Source organism: Scyliorhinus torazame, chromosome 7 (assembly GCF_047496885.1).
Source record: "Scyliorhinus torazame isolate Kashiwa2021f chromosome 7, sScyTor2.1, whole genome shotgun sequence".
NCBI lineage: Eukaryota > Metazoa > Chordata > Chondrichthyes > Carcharhiniformes > Scyliorhinidae > Scyliorhinus > Scyliorhinus torazame.
The window spans coordinates 139,640,523-139,662,109 of NC_092713.1; the positions used below are offsets into that span (position 1 = coordinate 139,640,523).

The 21,587-nt window shown below is 42.6% G+C and overlaps 1 protein-coding gene across 3 annotated transcripts in view; it reads right to left on the bottom strand.

Annotated features, from left to right (window-relative positions):
• The window catches only part of tada1 (transcriptional adaptor 1), a 114,940-nt gene that overhangs the window by 65,876 nt on the left and 27,477 nt on the right, over positions 1-21,587 (bottom strand). For all 3 annotated transcript variants that reach the window (XM_072511571.1, XM_072511570.1, XM_072511572.1), the window contains 4 exons: positions 19,945-20,042; positions 18,811-19,020; positions 16,563-16,714; positions 11,828-11,987 (listed from right to left, as the gene is read on the bottom strand). In XM_072511571.1, coding sequence (XP_072367672.1) covers positions 11,828-11,987; positions 16,563-16,714; positions 18,811-19,020; positions 19,945-20,042 — 620 coding nt within the window. The remainder of the gene's footprint in view (positions 1-11,827; positions 11,988-16,562; positions 16,715-18,810; positions 19,021-19,944; positions 20,043-21,587) is intronic.

A 21,587-nucleotide genomic window follows, 5' to 3' on the forward strand; every position in this document is an offset into this window, starting at 1 on the left:
ATGATCTCATTGAATGGCGGAGCAGGCTCGAGGGGCCAGATGGCATACTCCTGCTCCTAGTTCTTATGTTCTTATGTTCTAACCATTCATGCTCTTCCTCCTCCACCTCGGGAAACTCTTGAGCCCTCCAGGAACTTCAACATACCTTATCTCCTCCCTGCCGACAGCTCCAACCTATAAAGGTTATCATAAAATGTTTCAAATGCCCCATTAACTTTGTGCGGCACGGACACCAGCCTGCCACCCGAGTTTCTGATGTGGATGATCTCTCATCACCTGCCCTGAACTGGCAAGCCAAGAAATGATGGCCTTCTCCCCATACACATACATACATCCCCTGGAGCAACTGGCACACCGCCTTGTCTGTAGGCAACAGGTCAAACTGCATCTGCAGCTTCTTCCTGCTAGCCAGGAGCTCTGAGGTTGGGTCATTCCAGTACCTGCGGTCTACATCCAAGATATCCTCTCCCAACTTTTGGCATGGCTCCCTTGACTCCCTATCCATATGTGCCTTTTGTGAAATGATCGCCCCTCTAATCACTGCTTTCAGGCCCTCCCATAGAACCAAAGAGTGTGATGACCCATTTGTCTATTGCCCTCGTTAATCATTCACAGAACCCCAAGTCTGCCAATAACCCATGCTGGATGCTGAACCGGAACTATTTCTAACACCAATCAAGCAGGTGTGGAGCATGGCCTGAAATGACTATTCAGCTTTCCTCATCCCAGGCTAAGAGACTTTCCCATCATAAAAAAAACTATTTTCAAATATACTTTACTGGGGAGAAGAGGAGAATTCCTTACCCCCATTGTGCATAAACCGCCATGGATCTGCCCCCATCTCCTCCATAAATGCCAACAGCACGTTGCTACCCCAGAGGGGCCAACTTCTTCAGTTTAGACCAATCTAGTTTTGGATTCAACTCACAATTCAAGTCTCCCCCCAACACTAACTGATGCGTATCCAAGTCTGGTATTGCGGCCAACAATCTCATGAATGTTATATCGTCCCAATTTGGAGCATATATATTCACCAACACCATTAACTTACTTTGCAGTGTTCCAGTGACTATAGGTATCTACCTCCCTGATTTGCCACAACACTAGTGACTATACCTATCTACCTCCCTGATATGCCACAACACTGCAAAGTTAGTGGTGTTGGTGAATGTATATGCTCCAAATTGGGACGATGTAACATTCATGAGGAGATTGTTGCCACGACCCTTCCCGCCAGAAAACTGACTCTTATTTATTAAGATGGCCACCCTCCAGGCCCTGCTAACAAAGCCCGAGTGAAACACCTGGCTCATCCAGCCCTTCGAAAGCCTAGTCTGATCCCCACCCACATGTGGGTCTCCTTCAAAAGCATCACATCGGTCCTTAAATTCTTCAGATGAGAGAAAATTCTCAATCGTTTCACTGGCCCCCCAAAAGCCCCAACGTTCCACTTAACTGGTCTGACCAGGGGTGTCTCATGCCTCTCCTCTCAAGTCAGCTATTCCCACCACGAGGGATTATCCCCACCCACTCGTAAGTTCTTGGGGCCAACGCCCACCAAGATGGCCACCAGCCCCACCCAAAAGATGAGACAAAGAAAAAAACCTATGTCACCGTCAGCAATCTAACTTACCATCCCCCTCCCACGAAACACACCTAGGCTCATCAAAATCTGTCTGAACAGGTCCAACAGGCCGCAGCCCCACCCCCCACCTCACTTCCATTCACTAGCTGAGCTCCAACTGCTAGTAAGGTAGGACCCCCGTTCCACTACAAAGGAAGGCCTAAACACTTCTTAATCTACCATCTTGGGCCACATATTATCCCCATTACTGCCTTCATCCTTCCCCAACTTCTTTGCCCCCTCCCCCCAATCACTCCCCCAACAACATATAGACTCCAAACATATATGCAAACATATTTAACCCCAAACAATCCGTCCTGTCAACATCCATTAAAATTCCATTCAAACCCACTCATTTCAGTCCCAAGTTCCTGTTTTTTGATGAAAGCCTCCATCTCCTCTGAGATCTTGAAAAAGTGATCCTTTGAGTTGCGAGTGCCTTTCAATCTCGCTGAGTACACCAAACTAACACGCACACCACTTCTTATACAACGCCGACTTCACTTTATTTTATTTTTGAAATTTAAAGTATCCAATTCTTTTTTTACAATTAAGGGCCAATTTAGCGTGACCAATTCACCTACCCTACACATCTTTTTGGATTGTGGGGGTTAGACCCACGCAGACACAGGGAGAATGTGCAAACTCCACATGGGTGATCCAGAGCCGCAATTGAACCAGTGTCCTCGGTGCCGTGAGGTAGCAGGGCTAACCTCGTCCTGTTCTCCGGGTCCTCGACCGTAAGCCTCAGACCCTTATTCCTCTCCTCCATCACCAGCAGCTCAGCTTTCAGTGAGGCTAATTGGTTGTTGTGCCGTGACAAGGTCTCCTCCAACCCCTTCAGCACCTCTCCATGCCCCCGCACCGCCTGCAAAGTTGTTCCCAATGTCTCATCGGGCTCAGTACGTCCTCCACAGACTTTGAGGGTCCCAGCATCACCCTTCCTAGCCTTTCTAAGTACTTGGCAATCGGTCTCAAATTCGATTGCCATTGGTGTATCCACTGTGATAGGTGCGGCCCCACCCGACGAGGACGCCTCTGCCATCTTTGCTCCAACGAGCTTTGCACCTTCTCCATCTCCGATCAAGGGCTACAACTCGCCCCCTTCTTTCCAATATTCTTTTTCACGGCTTTCAACATCTTCTTAAAGTACTGTTAGATGGGTCAGATTTGACAACCAATTTCAAGCTTAAAATGGTAACTAAATTGCTTCAAAATCTTTAGAGAGGACACAACCGCAGAGCTCGGAGAATACCTCGCCGGCGAAAGTGGAAGCGAGGTCATTACAAATGCACCTAAGCAAGGAGCCCTACACGCACCCACCTCCATCTATCCCTCATATGGAGCCCGGGTCAATATTGACTGTCCAGTAATAGAAGAGCAAATTAGACAACGTGGTTCCCCCCCCCCCCCCCCCCCCCCCTCCAAGGGTTGGCTGTCCCTCTGAAGAACTGCCCTATGGATCTTTGGGCTCGTGCTTACCCATATAAAGGATGTTATCAATTCATTAACTTTAACAAAAAAAGGGGGGGGGAAAGGATGTATAGGATGCTGTTAAGCTGAGGAAGCAGGCAGCGGCAAGGGAGATTGGTTGGGAAAGGGACAAGAGGGGTAAAGTGGTGAGTGGGGTATTTGAGGCCTTCTATAGGAGGCTGTATAAGTTGGAGCCCTTGCCTGGGGAGGAGGGGATGAGATGGTTCATGGATGGGTTGGACACAATTCACCCGGATCTGGAGATTTGTCCAATATTAAACCTGCCTACACCTCCAATACCTTGTCACTCCCAATGACAATTTCTTCAAGCACCTCACAGTCTCTCTCCTGGAGTTCCATCCCTACATCCTCATTCTCTTGGGTGAAGACAGATATAAAGTATTAACACTGTCATGTGAGAGTACCTTTAAGACATGGATGTTTAAGCAATGTACCTTTAAGAAAACAGTGATGTCAGAGAGTGGGTGGAGCTGAGGTCAGGTCAGCCATTTTGCAGTTTTTAGTTTTGCAGTTTGAAAAGCAGCTTGTGTGCGTCTGTGTTTGCAGTGAGCTGGATCTCTGCCATAAAAGACCATCTCTGGATCATTTGGGTGATTTAAACACATAATAGTAAAGCCTTTAACCTGAAGTGATTTTGTTTAAAAGGTGTTAAGTCTCTTGGAAATTTGAAGGAACATTTTAAGAAATTATTTACTGTTGCAATATTTTCTGAGGTATCTTTGAATTAAGGGGTATAAAGAGATCAAATGTTTATTTAAGATGTTAAGTTGAGTTCATGGAATAAACAGTGTTCTGTGTTTGAAAGCCCACATGTCCATAATTGTAATACCACACCTAGGGAACAAGCCGTGTGCTAGGAAAAGCAACAAATACATGAAATGGGGAAGTTGGTTGAACTCCATGATACATTTTGGGGTTCTGAAAACTCCTCGCCCATAACAATTGGGGACTTGAGGGGGATAAAAGTCTATCTATTGGATTGGCTTTTGTGAACATAAAGACAGTGAAGGATTGTTGCTTTTCCGGTGTGGTATTTTAGTTTAAGTGGGGAGAGTGTTGTGAACAATGGCTCTTTCAGAGGCTCAGAAGTTTTTGTGGGTGGAGAATGTCACACGTAGTACTTTACGGACAGAAACGAAAGGCAGACTGTTAGATTTGGCAAGAACATTGCAGTTAACATTACCTGTCAAAATGCGAAAAGATGAGGTAATTATGGCGTTAGTTAAGCATTTAAAGTTGTCTGAGATAGAGTTTGACTCATTGGAAGTGGCAAAAATTCAGTTGCAAATTAAACAAATGGAACATGAGAAAGAAGTCAAGAGGCTTGCATACGGGAGTGAGAGAGAGGAAAAAGAAAGAGAGAGAGAGAGAGAGAGAGAGGAAAAAGAAAAGGAGAGAGAAGAAAGGAGAAAAGAAAGAATAGCCCTAGCAGAACAAAAAGTGAAAGAAAGGGAGATACAGATCAGGGAAAAAGATAAAGAGAGGGAGTTTGAACTTCAGAAAATGGCCATGAAACATGACAATCAGTTAAAATTGGCAGACGTAAAGGGAAACGTACAGTTGGATGATAATGATGAGGATAGTGAGAAAGAGCATCATAGTCGAAGGCTTGGTTGGAATCTATTTAAATATGTCCAAGCATTGCCAGGGTTTGACGAGGAGGAAGTGGAAGCCTTTTTCATTTCATTTGAGAAGGTAGCTAAACAAATGAAATGGCCACAGGACATGTGGGTGTTACTGATTCAAACAAAGCTGGTAGGTTAGAGTTAGTGAAGTCATTGCATCACTACTGGAGGAGGTATCTGGAACGTATGAGGAGGTAAAGAAATCCATCTTAAGTGCATATGAGCTAGTGCCTGACAAAGGTTTAGAAATTTAAGGAAAGAATTTGGTCAAACATACATGGAGTTTGAAAGGATCAAACAGAGTAATTTTGATAGGTAGCTAAGGGCTTTGAAAATAGACCAAACGTATGAAGCTCTCAAGAGAAATTATACTTTTGGAGGAGTTTAAAAATTCTATTCCTGATGTAGTGAGAACTCATGTGGAAGAACAGAGGGTTAAAACTGCGAGATTAGCAGCGGAAATGGCAGACGATTATGAATTAGTTCATAAATCAAAGATTGGTTTCCAACATTAGTTTCAGCCGGTGAGGGATAGAAACTGGGGACATGAGAAATACTCAAGTGGTAAAGGTAAAGGTGATCTGATGGGAGACAATAAAGAGAGTGTATCTCAGATTAAAAAAGAAATCCAGGAAGGTGGAAAAGAAATGAAAAGTTTCAGATGTTTTCACTGTAATAAACTAGGTCATGTAAAGTCACAGTGTTGGTGATTGAAGAAAAGCACTGGGAAGGCTGATGTCGTAAAACAGGATAAGACAGTGCACGGGTTTGTTAGAGTGGTAAAGAAAAGCCCAAGGGAAGCGAAGGAGGTGAAAACGATTGTACAGCCTGTTCAAGAAGTAATTGTTAAGAGGGTGCCAGATGTCTTTAAAGAATTTACTTGTGTGGGTAAAGTTTACTCATGTGTATCAGGAGGAGCAGGTAAAGAAGTCACAATTTTAAGAGATACAGGGGCTAGTCAATCTTTAATGGTAAGAGATGAGGAATTATGTAGTTTGGGAAGAATATTGCCAGAAAAGGTGGTGATATGTGGAATTCAGGGTGAGAGGAGTAGCGTTCCATTATATAAGGTAAGTTTGGAAAGTCCAGTGAAGAGTGGTGACGTGGTAGTAGGAGTAATAGAGAAACTATCTTGTCCAGGAATACAGTTTATCTTGGGTAATGATATAGCTGGATCGCAGGTGGGAGTGATGCCTACTGTGGTTGATAAGCCATTGGAAAATCAGTCACGTGTTGAAGGACGAATATCCTGGGATTTTTCCGGATTGTGTAGTAACAAGGTCACAAAGTCACAGGTTAAGACAAGAGGAGAAATCAAAGAGTTAAGATGAAGTTGAAGTGTAATTATCAGAAACGATTTTTGATCAGATGGTTTTAAAAGAACAAGAACAGGTGGAGGATGAGGCGGACATTTTTAGTTCAGGAAAATTGGCGGAGTTACAACAGAAAGATGTAGAAATAAAACGGATATATCAGAAAGCATATACGGAAGAGGAATCTGAGAGTATACCAGAGTGTTATTACCGTAAAAATTATATCTTGATGAGAAAATGGAGACCTGTACATATACAGGCGGATGAAAAGTGGGCAGAAGTTCATCAAGTAGTATTGCTGGTAGGGTATAGAAACGAGGTGTTGCGAGTTGCACATGAGGTACCAATGGGAGGTCATTTGGGAATAAGGAAAACTCAAGCTAAAATACAGAAACATTTTTATTGGCCTGAACTACATAAAGATGTAGTTAAATTTTGTCAATCATGTCACACATGTCAAGTGATAGGGAAACCTCAAGCAGTGATAAAACCAGCGCCCTTAATACCCATTCCAGCATTTGAGGAACCATTTACAAGGGTCCTAATCGATTGTGTAGGACCGCTTCCTGAAACAAAAAGTGGGAATCAATATCTTTTGACTGTAATGGATGTGTCTACTAGGTTTCCAGAGGCCATTCCAGTACGTAATATTACAGCTAAAAGGATTGTGGAGGAGTTACTTAAATTCTTTACTAGATATGGACTATCCACAGAAATTCAATCGGATCAAGGAACAAATTTTACTTCAAAGTTATTCAAAGAAGTTATAGATAGCTTAGGAATAAAACAATTTAAATCAACTGCGTACCATCCAGAATCGCAGGGAGCATTAGAAAGGTGGCATCAGACATTAAAGACAAAGTTGAGGGTGTATTGTCAAAATTATCCAGAGGGTTGGGATAAAGGAATTCCATTCGTACTGTTTGCAATTAGGGATGTACCTAATGAGTCTACCAAATTTAGTCCTTTTGAACTAATTTTTGGTCATGAGGTAAGAGGACCACTTAAATTAAGGAAAAATTGGTGGGTGAGAAATCGGAAATTACACTATTGGATTACGTGTCAAATTTTAGGGAACGATTAAATCGAGCAGGTGAATTGGCTAGACAACATTTGAAAGTGGCACAAAATGTGATGAAACAGGTAGCTGACAAGAAATCCAAAGTTCGTAGTTTTCCCAGTGGGGATAAAGTTTTAGTGTTGTTACCAGTGGTAGGGGAGCCTTTAAAAGCAAGGTTTTGTGGACCGTATCAGATTGAAAGGAAATTAAGTGAGGTGAATTATGTGGTAAAAACACCAGGTAGAAGGAAGACTCACCGAGTGTGTCATGTGAATATGCTTAAAAGGTACTTTGAAAGGGAAGGAGAGAAAAAGGAGGTTTTAATGACGAACCAAATCCAGATGACTGTGAATTTGACATACCTCAAATTAAATTGGAAAATGAGGATGTTCTTAAAAATTGGGATGAATTGTTAAGTTACCTTCCAGAGGAAAACCAAACTGACCTGAAAGAGTTATTGATATCACATGGGCAGGTTTGTAGAGATAAATTGGGAAGTACTAAAATGGCTATACATGATGTAGATGTGGGAAATGCTGTTCCAATCAAACAACATCCATCCAGACTTAACCCTTTAAAATTGGCACAGGTTAACAAAGAGATTGAGAGTATGCTTAAAAATGGCATAATTGAAGTGGGTTGCAGCCAATGGAGCTCATCCATAATGATAGTACCTAAACCAGACAGTACCCAACGGTTGTATGTGAACTATCGAAAGGTGAATGCAGTTACAAGAACGGACTCTTATCCTATCCCACATTTGGAGGATTGCATTGACTTCCAAATTGGATTTACTGAAAGGTTACTGGCAAGTACCTTTATCTGAAAGGGTGAAGGAGATTTCACCTTTTGTGACTCCAGATGGTATATTAGTTCAAATTTATGCCATTTGGCATGAAAAACGCCCCAACAACATTTCAATGGTTAACTAATACAGTCGTTTCAGGATTACCCAATTGTGCGGTATACATCGACGATCTGGTAGTTTTCAGCCAGACATGGAAAGAACATTTAAAACATCTGAGGGAGTTATTCGATCGACTTCAGGAGGCGGGTTTGGTGATAAACCTAGCCAAAAGTGAATTTGGAAAAGCCCAAGTCACTTTCCTTGGCCATACAATCGGCCAGGGTCGACTGGTCCCAGGGATGTGAAAACGAACGTTATTGGGGAGTTTCCGATACCCTCGACACAACGGGAAATAATGCGATTTCTTGGTCTGAATGGATTTTACCAGAAATTTGTACCAAATTTTAGCAGTGTGGTCGCTCCACTGACGGACTTGCTCAAGAAGCGTAACAAATTCCAGTGGACAGCGGAGTGTCAACAGGCATTTGGCAGCCTGAAGGCTGAGTTAACCACTGCTCCTGTGTTAGTCATCCCAGATTATACCAAACCCTTCAAAGTGGCTGTTGATGCGAGCGATGTGGGCATAGGTGCCACTTTGTGCATGACTCTTCCTACATGCCACCACTGGAAGTCCCCTGGTTATTTATATATTCAACAAGATTAATGGATGGGAATTACTCGCTGCAGAATTCCAGCCTCTGGCTTGTAGCCACAGTATTTATATGGTTGGTTCAGTTCACTTTCTTGTCAACAGCAACTTCTAGCATGTCTCAAATGCTGCGGTGCATTGTGCAATCATCACTGAACATCCCCACTTCTGAACTTACAATGGATGGAAGGTCATTGATGAAGCAGCTGAAGGTGGGTAAGGTAGGACACTACCCTGAGGAACTCCTGCAGTGATGTCCTGGAACTGAGATGACTGGCCTCCAAATGATTGCCAAGGTACATCTCCACAAATGCTTGCTGCTCTTCAAGTTGAAATTCTCCATCAATGAGCCTAACAGGCTGCCTCAACCCTTCAGGACACCTTGGTTAACCCAGACTTGATCTGGTGTCTACGTACCAATGCTTTCTAGCAGGGGCACAAGACCTGGACAGGAATGTGAAAACTAGTTCATTTGCTCCTATCCCATTTTTAAAGACAGCAACGTCAACTGTAGTATCTTAACATACACCCCAGCCAAGGGGAGTTAACATAATTCAGACCTGACCTTCTAGATTTGCAGGAATTAATTCCACATTAACCATACCACAAGAAATGTTAATGTTATGGGAACTCAATATTATGAGCAGCATAACTTCAGAAATTAAATCTCTTCATTTTGTGCTATTCCTATAAAATGTCAAAAATCAGCAGGGATTGGGACAGAGGAAGAGATCGGGAAGAAAACAACAGGAGGAAGAGAAGGAAGTGGGGCCGGGAGACGGTATGCAAGAAAAAAAAAATCTGGCAAAGGAAGAGGCCTAGCCAACTCTCTCAATAGGATGTTTTGGGCAGTGCAGAAAGTAAGGAACCTCTCAGTTATTTCTCCAGGCTCTAAGTGGAACAAGGTTCCTGTTCACATTCACTGCTCAGTTGGGAGATGAAAAAAAAGGAACCAATAATACAATGTTTCTTGGCATCCGAGGCAAGTCCTGCTATTGTGTCAGGGACAGTATTTTGTACTGCACGATTGAGCCAACGGTCAATGTTGCACGACAGAATGAAGTGTACTACTGTGTCCAGATCAGTTTGCCATCCCTAATTTTGAGGAAAGCCTTTGCTGCTGTGGGGTCAGCATGTGCATGTTTAGTTCGTGTTAACGTTCAATGCAGAGTCTTTGAGGAAATTCAAGAGGCATGATCAACAGGAATGGATGGGGGCACGGTAGCACAGTGGTTAGCACAGTTGCTTCAAAGGCAAGATAATTAAAATGCTGAGCTTTAGAGATTGACAGAAAATCTCAAGAAATGACAGCTCAAAAGATGACCCATGTTGTTTAGTTAAGTCAGAAGGCATAGAGCTATGAAACAGCAGGTGGGCTGAATAAAGAGCTGTAGACGTGAGCCGGGGTTCTCCGACCCCCCGCTGGGTCGGAGAATCCCCAGGGGAGGCACGAATCCCGCCCCCCCCGCCTTGATGCCGGCTGCCCTATTCTCCGGCGTGGGAGATCCGACCCTGGGGGGGGGGGCCCCCAAGGTGGCCTGGCCCGCGATCAGGGCTTACCAATCTGCAGGCGGGCTGGTTCCATTGGGGCCCTTCTTTCCTCCGTGCCGGATCCCTGTAGGGCTCCACCATATTGCCCAGGGGGCCGGCGCGGAGAAGAGAACCCCCGCACATGCGCGGAAATACGCCGGCCGTTCCGCGCATGCGTGAACCCGCGCCAGCCCTTTGGCGCCAGCTAGAGCGGCGGCAACCACTCTGGCGTCAACCGAGCCCCCGAGAAACTAGAGAATTCCTCACTTTCGGGGAGTGGTTGGCGCCGGTTATCCCGCCGGCGTGGGGACATAGCCCCATTTTTAGAGAACCCCGCCCGTGATGTCTGCAAAACTTGCATAAAGTGATCCTTTTGTTTTGGCAGTTAGACCTATACTAGCTTAAAAGCATTTATTTAATTCTGAAAGGTTGTAAAATCCATTTATTTCTTCATACCAAAAAGCTAATTGCAAATGACGTGATAATTAATCCAAGGTCAATTTCAGGGCAATCCAGAGCAGGTTACCTCATTCAGACATTAGTATATGAAAATCTCTATCGTAGAGTAACCTAGAGATACAACTGTGCCCTCGTAAGGGCACATTAACCATGAAGTTTTAAATAAAATATAAACCTCACTTAATGTTATGCAATTGATAAGATTGTACGGTGATCCCTCTATTTCGCAAAAATGATTTTACAATGTTCCCAATTCCCAAATTTCAGCACCACAAATAGATGGATAAAGGAAAAATACTGCTAATGCTGAAAATTTAACCAAAACACTGGAAATAAATCTGCTTCTAGCTCCTGAGATGCTGCCGAGTTAATGTTCCAAATTAAATATGGCTGTGAGATGGATAGTTAGCTACCAGATTGTCTGTTTGATTGTAGACTGGGAAAGCTGTCCTTTCTTTGCCATTGATCATTTACTTACAGACTTAAATGCTAACGGCTTACTGTACTACACTATGCCCAACTTATGAACTTTGACACAATATGTGCCCCCCAATATCAAGACAATGAAACACGTTGCAATGGCACCTTCAAGTTGTTCATGGAATAAACATTTTCTGGAAAACTACCAAACACAGATTACGGGCAAGTTCTTTTGGAAATGGCAAAGTTTTAAAATAGTGGCTGAATATCCAAGTATTGGAGGATGAATAGATTTAGATTCAATTGTAAAGGTAAAGTCGCCATAGTCCCAGATGAGCATAGGTTGCTTTCCCTTTTGAGGGAGAGCTGACTGGTGGCAATTTAACCTGAGGATCACCACACCTCAGGCGAGTGGCAAGGTTGAGAAGACGGGTCTTCATGAATAACCTCAGCCGGTACGGGAATTGAACCCACACTGCTGGCCTTGCTCTGCGTCACGAACAGCTGTCTAGCCAAGTGAGCTAAACCAGCCCCCAAACAGTGGAAAATGCGCCCTTGAATGGGCTCAAACCAGCAAACACCCAGTTAACAGCCAAACCCGTTAACCAATTGCACCACAAAGACTGATAAGATTCAAGTGAAAGAGCAACGGTAACAGACAGATATAGTTCAAGTACAAAGCAGCAGTATACAGCGTTTATACTTGCTCACTCCATACAGTTTCTTATGGCTGGTTATTTATTGATTGAAAGGAGGAGAAAACCATATACAAAAAACTGGTGATGGTTTTATTAAGTACAATTTACCTGGAGGGCTCCAAGAAGGTCATACATGTTGACAGGTGGTAAGGAAGCTAGCATATCTTCACCAGAACAGGCTAGAAGAAGAGCTGCCTGTTGCTCTACATCATCTGGTGAGAGATGGGAACCTGGATTCAGTCCAACAGTGAAGGGCATCCCAGTAGGACTATTTCAGGGGAAAGAAAAAAATTAAAACCATATTCTTTGGCTCAAAAATACTTTCATTACCACAGAGAACACAAGTTGGGTTGGCAAAACGTTAACATATTAGTGACAGACCTTACAATATGCACTGTGTCATATAAAGAGTTGCTTCTTTGGGAGTTAGAATGTTTTGGGGCAGAACGCTCAAGTGAAAATTATTCCAAACACTTTACATTGTGTAAAGTTAGAGCACAGGACGCCCACCACTAAGGGCACGATCCACCAGCCATTTTGTGATCTAGCTCGAGCACTGTGCGGCCAGTGAATGCCGGGAGAGGCCTCCCACGAGTTTCCCGACAGCCTTCATACCTCGCGGGATCTACCCAAGTCACGTGAGGTGTTGAACATAGAAGCACGTCCAAAAGGCGCGGGACCAAATGGCATACGCTGAAGTCGGTTTTAAACTGACTTTGGCGAACATTCTCGGGTTCTACCAGCCTCCCGGGATCTACAGGCCATCCCAGTGAGGCTGTAGCCGGGCGCCGTTCAACACTGCTGCACATAAACGTGGCCAGGCGAAACGGCACCCGGGGTGTCTATCGGAAATCCCTAGGTGGTCAGGGCCAGTGCAGGGTGCCTCCCTGGTCCACCCCCTGGAACATGGTGCCTTGGCCCAGCTGGCACCTTGGCACTGCCACCTGCACTGCCAAGGTGCCTTGATGACACTGCCAAGCTGGCAGGAGCACTGCCTGGGTGCCAGTGCAAGGGTGCCTGAGTGCCAGCGTGACTCTGTCAAAGCTCAGGGACCGAGGGGGCCATGCCCATGAAAGGAGGGGAATATGAAGGGTGGTGGTTGTGCATGGTAGGTAAGTAGGGGATGTTGGGTTGGGGGGGTGGCAGGGAGGGTCTAGAAGGGGGTGCGGGGGGCCTGAAGAGTGGGCCTCCGGAGACCCCAAAGTGGGGTGTCCTCACTTGGGCACTACTCCACCCCGCACCCCTCCCTGTCTCCCAGGGCACAGACCAGGGCACCCTTTCAAAATGGCGGCCCGATCTCAGAGTTCAGCTTCCCAATGCTGAAAAAAATTCTACGTGTGGGCTAAACTGGTGAGAAACTCCTAAGTGTCTAAAAAGTTAACGCAAGTGTCATTGGATAGCGATATGAAACTCGTTGACAGAGCCAGTGGGAAAATCCCAAAAAAAACTGCCACAAATGCGTTGTCACTCAAAACCAGAAAATACTGGACAACCTCAGCATGTCTGGCAGCATCTGTGGAGAGAAAAGTGAGCTAACATTTTGAGTCTGGGTGACTCTTTGTCAAAGCTCCTGTTGAATCGTGCCATATGTTTGCAGGGAAAAATCACAGCAGAATTGACGAACACTCAGTGGCAGAGGATAAATCGAATTACAATATTTTCCATCAGATTTTATAGGAATGGTTCAACATTTGAAATGACATCATTATGATGAAATATCATCACACATCTGGAAGTCACTCAGCAATTTCATGATTGGAACTCTGTTACTTCAGCTCCCTCATATGGTCAAACGCAATAATGCTCTAAGTCAATTGAATTACCCAGCAATAAATAGCAACAAAATGCATAACCTGTATTTACGCAGAATAAGAATGTAGAAACATGTCCCAAAAAGTATATAAAGAAATGGACATCAAGCCAAAGAAACGGAATGACCAACAGCTAGGTCAAAGAGTTGAATTTAAAGTACGGTCTTAAAGGAACGGGGGGAGGAGGAAGCAAAAGGGAGTATTCCAGAGCATAGAACCTAGGAGGCTGAAAATACACCACTAATATAGAGCGAAGGGGAAGAATGCATGAGACTGGTGAGAGGGGAATGGAGGGTTGAGTTTTGTAGTGCTCCAGGAGGCTATAGATTTGTGCTTAAATCCTCTGCGGCAATAGAGGAAAATATGAATTAGGAGGCTGGGAGCCAATGCAGCTTAGCAACTCAATAGGATTTGATGTGGGCAAAATGGAGATAGAGTTTAGGATGAGCAGAATTTTGTGGAAAATAGAGGATGTTAAATTGGCCAAGAGAGCAGTGAAGTAATTGAGTCAAATCAAAAATAAAATGTGAAAGAATGAAATAAACTGAAAAATGATAACACAACAGATATTTTTCTACATTTGATAAGCGGCGAAATGAGTCAACAAAAAAAGGGTAAAATCCAGTTCGAAATGGAAAACTGATTGTGGGCAGTTTTGCAGAGAGCCATAAGAAAAAACCTGAGCTCTTTTGCAAGACCTAACCTAGCTCACTTCCCATTACTGACCTACTTTGGCTCTCATTCCAAACTGCCACTGCTGAATTGCATCATGTACAGTGGAATATATAAAGATCACAGAATCTAAATGTGCACCGCAGTCTCTATTTCTCCAAGTACTGGAGTGAGTGCGCATATTAAATCAATTCTGTTACAAATACAGCAGGGGTGCAAACTCCTTGTAGTTTATAGCGCCATTTCAGAAAGCATTCTGGCACAATATGACAATAATACCAGGGGGCGATAGCAATAGAGGTAGTGTTACCAGACAATTAATCCTCAGGATGCACATGAATTTTATCTTGCAAACTTACTCCTGTGGAATTAATATGGTATTTTCCAGCTCGATAATGGAATTTTGTCTTGCAAACCATTTGGATCTGGCAGAGGGGAGAATTAGCCTCCTCAATTAGTTTTTTTTTGGCGAGTTTCAAATACATTTGATTTCTACTTTTACTTTTTAATAATAATCTTTATTGTCACAAGTAGGCTTACATTAACACTGCAATGAAGTTACTGTGAAAAGCCCCTAGTCGCCACATTCCAGCGCCTGTTCGGGTACACAGAGGGAGAATTCAGAATGTCCAAATTACCCAATAGCACATCTTTCGGGACTTGTGGGAGGAAACCGGAGCACCTGGAGGTATCCCATGCAGACACGGGGAGAACGTGCAGACTCCACACAGACAGTGACCCAAGCCGGCAATCGAATCTGGGACCCTGGAGCTGTGAAGCAACAGGGTTAGCCACTGTGCTGCCCACTTCTATACTTTGACCAGATTTACGAGGTTATTCAGAAGAATTTTAAAAATCTGAAGCGCTGCAGGAAACATGGCAACAAAAAGTCTTTATCTTGAAAAACACTGGAAAAGCTTGAAGCTTTGGCTTATGCAAAAGGTAAGATGAATTTGATCTGGAAGCAAGGAGACTGAAATCTAGCTGGCTGCCTACTTGTTTGCAAGGCATGTTAATGTAGACTAACAAGTTTCAGTCCTACAGTCTAAATATTTACTATGGGATAAATATTCAACTTGCCACCCAACTGTAAACCTGGTGCTGCAGATCGGCATGTCCAACTTTCATCCATCAGTTTTGCATTCAGGTAGCAACTTGAAAATCTACCTCTAATGTTCTTTTAAGAGCAAAAGAGACTCTCAATGTTTTGAATGCTTGCTTCAAATTGGATCCTGCAAGTGAATATACATTTAAAAATGAAAGCGGTTGTGTAAACTACAAATTTTAGTACCGTAATTATTAGTTTAATATTGTGGGAGACGGTGAGCACGACGGTCATCAAGAGGTAGCGAGCTGGAGGGGAGAGGCAGGAAGCAGGAGGGTCATCAAGCAGGATCAGGAGTGTCCGAAAGAAAGCCACAGGAAAAACAAGTGAGGGCTGAGTATTAAATATCATTGGTATAGATATTCTTCACACAAAACTGTTTTCAGAAAACGGTTTTAAGAAAAGTCACTGTTGCTTTGAGTGCGAGGAGAGGTCTCTCCTTGCACTTGCTCCAAAATGGAAATACCTGGGTCATGCATGTCGGCCCCAATGTGAAACAACTCTAAAAGTGGAAGTCCTGATGCAAAGTGTTCCTACATCCGCAACATTAAAGCGGAAAATGCTGAAAGAGGCAACTTAAAACTGGGCCTTGCTTTACTCTGTCCAGGAGTTACCATTTGATTTTAACAAACTCTGTTCTCCTATTGAGGCTTTAAGTCTCATTCAGCCCAATTCTGATGATTTATTCTCTTTCAGATGAGATGATAAACCAATGTCTGCCCTCTCAGGATGTATGCACTTTTCAACGAGGAGCAAAGGAAACCTCCTGGTATTTTGATCAATAATTATCCCTCAACAACACTAAAACAAATAATCTAGTCATTTGCCTCAGTGCTATTTGCAGGGCCTTGCTTTGCACAAATTGGCTGCAGCATTTCTGACATCAGAAGAGTGACTAAATTTCAAAGTAGTTAATTGGATGTAAAGCCAAAGCATTAGCTTTCGAACATCCCACGGTTATGAAAAATGCTGTACAAATGCAAATCTTTCTTTTGTCTCACCCAGCAGAACAAAACTTTGGTTCTGCGGGATCAGCAGTAGTTTACTGCAATACTATTACGCAGAGGAATGCATTACGCTCACAATTTTAAAAAAAAACACATGAAAAGATCAAAGTAGCTGCAGAGATTAATGGGAATGATAAAGTCTTCCTATTTGTAAAACTTAATGTTATTTTCAGGTTTTCCCTTTCACTTCCTTATTTATCCTGCTTTCTTAAAAAGGAAAATCTACATATACTTGAGATTGTACTTACCAGTCAATAATGTTGTTGTAGGCAATAATGCTGTTTTTTAAATATGGCTGGGGGTTAATACTACTCCCGAAAGCATACTTAAAATGGCCATCACGTAAACGGTATGATCTCCTCCTAGATATGACAGCTGTCAGAATGTCCTTCAGATGATTCTATTGGAAGAAGCACATAGTCACAAGGTGGAGCTGTATAGTAAACTGGTTCATTTATGGATATGGAGGTTTCTTTCTCCTATTTTCTTCAAATTATTTTTGGCTTCCGTTTTAGACTACTCCCATGGTGAAGACCAATAATGTTCCTGAGAGTGTTTCTCACTTTCCTATACAAGATCTATTGTATGCTTAATTAACAGTTGATCCTTTAGGAATTCAGCTATGAATTCTACTCTACATCTCCGTTGGATTATTCTTGGATTCACAAAGATTTTGCTTTAGGTTTTATTTACCAAACAAATGAATTAGGCAGATTTTTCTTATAAACAAAGATTAGCTTTTCACAGAATTAAAATTAGCCAGCTCCTTGTAGAGTTTCAAGTGACAAATAGTGCACATCTGCTGTGCTATGATGCCAGTAATTTTGTAATAAAAAACTGTTCCTTTTCCATTTTTGGTTTAAGGAAACTTCCTGGTCTAACGCTCCAACAAGCCCATACTCACCAACCTGAAAGAATCAGGGTAAGAAATACGCCTTCAAAACAGTGAATTGAAATAATTATTACATTTAAAAGCAGCTGCCAATTACATATATGTTTGAACAAACCATTCAAGATACTTGTCTTTGACCTTGTCTCATTTGTATTTGGCTCTCTTGTTGGACATATCTTGTCTTGTTACACTAAGAAGTCATGCAAAATCAGCGAAGAAACTCTGCCATCAAGAGAGCTGATTTATTGAAGTATAGTCTTTTTACCTGTTGGTGATTGTACAAATAATGTGGTGTCAGTTGCTCAATGACACTTGCATTTTTACCACACCTAGTACACTTTGTTGAACTCTAAGCTAGTGTCTAATAAAGTGCTGTGCATGTGACTCAATGGCTAGCACATCTGCCTGAGTGGCAAAATCTAGACTAACACCTCACTGCAGAACCGGGAGGGGGGGGGGGCAAATGTTATGAGCAACTGATGCAACTAATAGACATATAAGCGGTGTATATCAACCCATTAAAGTCACAGAAATCCAGTCTTTACACCCCTTCACTCAGAGGAAGGGAGAAACGCGGTGACTAGAACAAACTAATCAAAGGTAAACTGGCCAAATCATGACAAAATCTATGTGTTACAAATATTTCTAATGGTGCTACAGCATGGAGTGTATTTACCACTCCATTCTATGAGTAATATAGGATCAGGCCATAATTTCCCCACAGGTCAGTTCCTATTCTCGCTCGGGTTGTCTTAGATGAACATCTCGCACATCAGTAACACCTTTAATAACACAGTAAAATATCCCAAGCACGTCATAGGAGCATCATCAAACAAAATTTGACACCGAGCCACATAAGACGACATTTGGACTGATGACCAAACATTATTTTAAGGCATGTCTTAAAAGTGGAAAGTCAAGTTGAGAGGCGGAAAGATGGAATTTGAGAGGTTAGGGCCTTGGGAGCTTAAAACACAGCCCCCAATAGTTCGGAATTGAAATTGGGTTGTGCATAGGCTAGAATTGGAAGAATGCAGATATCTCAGGGAGTTAAAAGGCTGAAGGAGGTTACAGAGATGGAGGAGTGAACCCACAGAGGATTTGAAAACAAGGCTAAAAAGTTTAAAATGAAGTTTCACCTGGGAGCCAATATAGGTCATCAAGCATGGAGGTCTTGGCTGAAGGGACTTGGTGCGAGTTAGCACATGGGCAGCAGAGGTTAAGTTTATGGAAGGTAGGAGTGCATTGGAATAGTCAAATTTAAAAGGTAACATGGATGAGTGCTTCAGCAGCAGATGAGCTGGGACAGGGACACAGCCAGGCAATATTACAGAATTAGACGTAGGCGACTTTCGTGATTGCATGGATATAATGGTCAGGAAATTCATTTTGCAGTCAAATGCCTGATCTCATCGGTAGAGGGTGATGTGGGTGCAGTGAGACCCACACCAGAGAGATATTAAGGTTTAAGGTAGAAGAGAAAAAGGAAAAAATATATAGAATTATTTGAATCAACCATTATTAAAAACACAAATTATATATTTTTTAATGATGTAAACCTAATTTTATTTGTAAGCAAATAAAAGGCAAATTCATTATAGTACCTCCACTGCATGCACCACCGCTGTCACTGCATCTTCAGATACATTGTCCAGTTCACATTCATAAGCGGTTACTATCATCCGACCTTCTAGCTGGCCTCTGGTGGGAAGCACCATTGTATGAGTGCAAAATTTCACATCATCCTCTTCTTGAGGATCCTTTGCCGGAAAGTGTTGTGCTCCCAATAAAGGATTCTGCGCTTGAAAACGATGCTGGAGAAAAATACATTGATAACTTATTAAGCACAATGCCTAAGATGTTTTATGCATATACACAAAAACAAAAGACAGTCTCTTTTGAGTACTACGGTTCCAGAATTTGTTTTCAGATTTATCCATGGCCTTATTTTTGAAAAATCTTAATAACACAAGTCTTTATGATCCCCTCCTCAGACAGATCCACTGATAAGAAATGAAGTCTGAACCTTCCACTGTTACATTAATAATAGAGTGTATTTAACAGTTACATGGGCAGGGTAGGTATAGAGGGATATGGGCCAAATGCGGGCAAGTGGGACTAGCTTAGTGAGAGAAACTGGGCAGCATGGACAAGCTGGGCCAAAGGGTCTGTTTCCATGCCGTAAACATCTATGACTCTGTGACTCTAAACAAATGCTTCTTCAAGCAGTGCATGATTAAGTTCAATATAATTTTAGATCTGCTGTTTTGCTTCTGAACTTTCAAAATCCATTAAAAAATTAACTCAATTGGAGAAGGAAAAATAGAATTCAGGAGAATAGATGCATTAAAGGCTTGTAGCTTTACTAGAGGCCAGAGATCTTTTTTTAATAATCAATTTATAAAACTAACAAGTTAAAAAAAAAACATTTTACATCATAAAGGTCACCCAAAAAGCGGCAAAGCTGCACACAAGATAAATCATGGTTCATAGAAACAAATGTGACAACAAAACTCCAGTCAAGACTTCAGCTCTCCCCACATCTTGTTGCCGTTTTCCCTTGGGCCTAACTGTTGTATGGCCATTGCCCTTAATAAGCAATTGAATTGCCTTGTGCTGGCTCATTTTCAAACAGATGAAGAATAAGTAAAAAAAGATAAACTATACAAAGTAAGGGGCGGGGAGGGAGAGAGAGAGAGAGAGAGAAAGAGAGATTATTATGGTCGAAAATAACTCACTTCAAATTTTGCCCGTAGAGATGGAAACTTTTTTTTGCTTTTAGGTTTGCCAGATTTAGCATTGGATGGACTGGTCCACAGTAACGAAGTACATCCATCTGTAACAGGAACAGTACAAAAAGCATTATAAATACACTGTTTTGCAAGAAAGATAGCTGATAGCATTGAATGCAAATGACAACTTGTCTTGCAGGTCACACAGGAAATTTTATAAAAGTTCCTGCCAACCAATGGCAATTTGAAGAGTAAGAGTGTATGAAATAAGAACTTTCACCACATTATTTAATACACTGCAGGAAAACTACTGCTGCACCTTCTTTAGAAAAACATCTTAAGTGTGGAGCTGAAGTTGTTCCAGGTGTGGATGTGTGTTGCTAAGCATGCTTCCTCGTGGCACAATAACGAGTGACTTCAAAAAGATCACGATTTCGACCCTGTAAATCAATGTTAGGAAATCTGTGGCCTAGGGGACACATGCGACCCACAAGACATTTTGTTGACTTTTGCCCACGTGCAGAGTTGCCACATTACGTGTTTCCACCCATGTAGCTTTTTTTCCTACTGAAGTCACATGCACGTAAAGCAAGTGCAAGTGAGGTGAATGCTGATTGCGCACAACATTGACTGTTAGAGCAGTGTACGCCCTCTGCTTCCAGTGTAAATATTTATTTTGTTTTTATCATTTTGAAGTTGATGATAGCTCTATTAATATATAAGCGATTAAGCATTTTTTCTAAATAGTCATGAAATATTTGGCGTGTACTCAATCTTATTCGACATGCCCTAAGCCTGATTTCCATCTTGCGGCCCACTGAAATGAACTAGGGCCACTCCTTTTCAAAATAAATTTGGAGTCCCCAATTATTTTTTTCCAATTAAGGGGCAATTTAGTGTGGCCAATCCGCCAAACCTGCACATCTTTGGGTTGTGGGGGTAAAACCCACGCAGGAACAGGGAGAACGTGCAAACTCCACAAAGACAGTGACCCGGGGCCAGGATTGAACCCGGGTCCTCAGTGTCGTAGGCAGAAGTACTAACCACTGCGCCACCATGCCACCCAGGAGGGCCACTCCTGTGGCCCATTCACTCGCCTAGGTTTCCTATCACTGCTGCAAATAATGCTCACACGGTCAAAGATTCATCATAAATTAGGAGCCAAAAAGATTGGGAATAGATTTAGTTCCAGTTGCATATCTCTCTTTCATAAAGTACTCTGAAAGGGGCTAGATTTCCAGAGATCAGGGTTTCTTTGCAAAGTTTTGCACCTCTCTCCAGTTCAATGGTCCTTAAGCCTCAAGCTGTTTTCAAGCACGATAGGTATTCAGCACACCCAGCCTATCAGGAATTCTATCTGGAAAGGGAAAGGGGAGCAGAAGCAGAAACTTTAAGTAAAACCATTGGCCACAAAATTGACTCATGACATTGAATATTTTCAATAGTTTTGATTACCAGATTCATTTCTGATTCCACTGCTTGATCCTCAATTACCTTCCTCCTAAACATGGAATCAAACTCTCAAACTGGCAACAAAGCAAAAGGGTACATCCTAATACAAAGACTTCAGGAGGAGCAACCTGGAATACTGTATTTATATACAGGAGTACTTTTTCATTGTAAGTGCAACTTTCAGTTTCATCTTGATA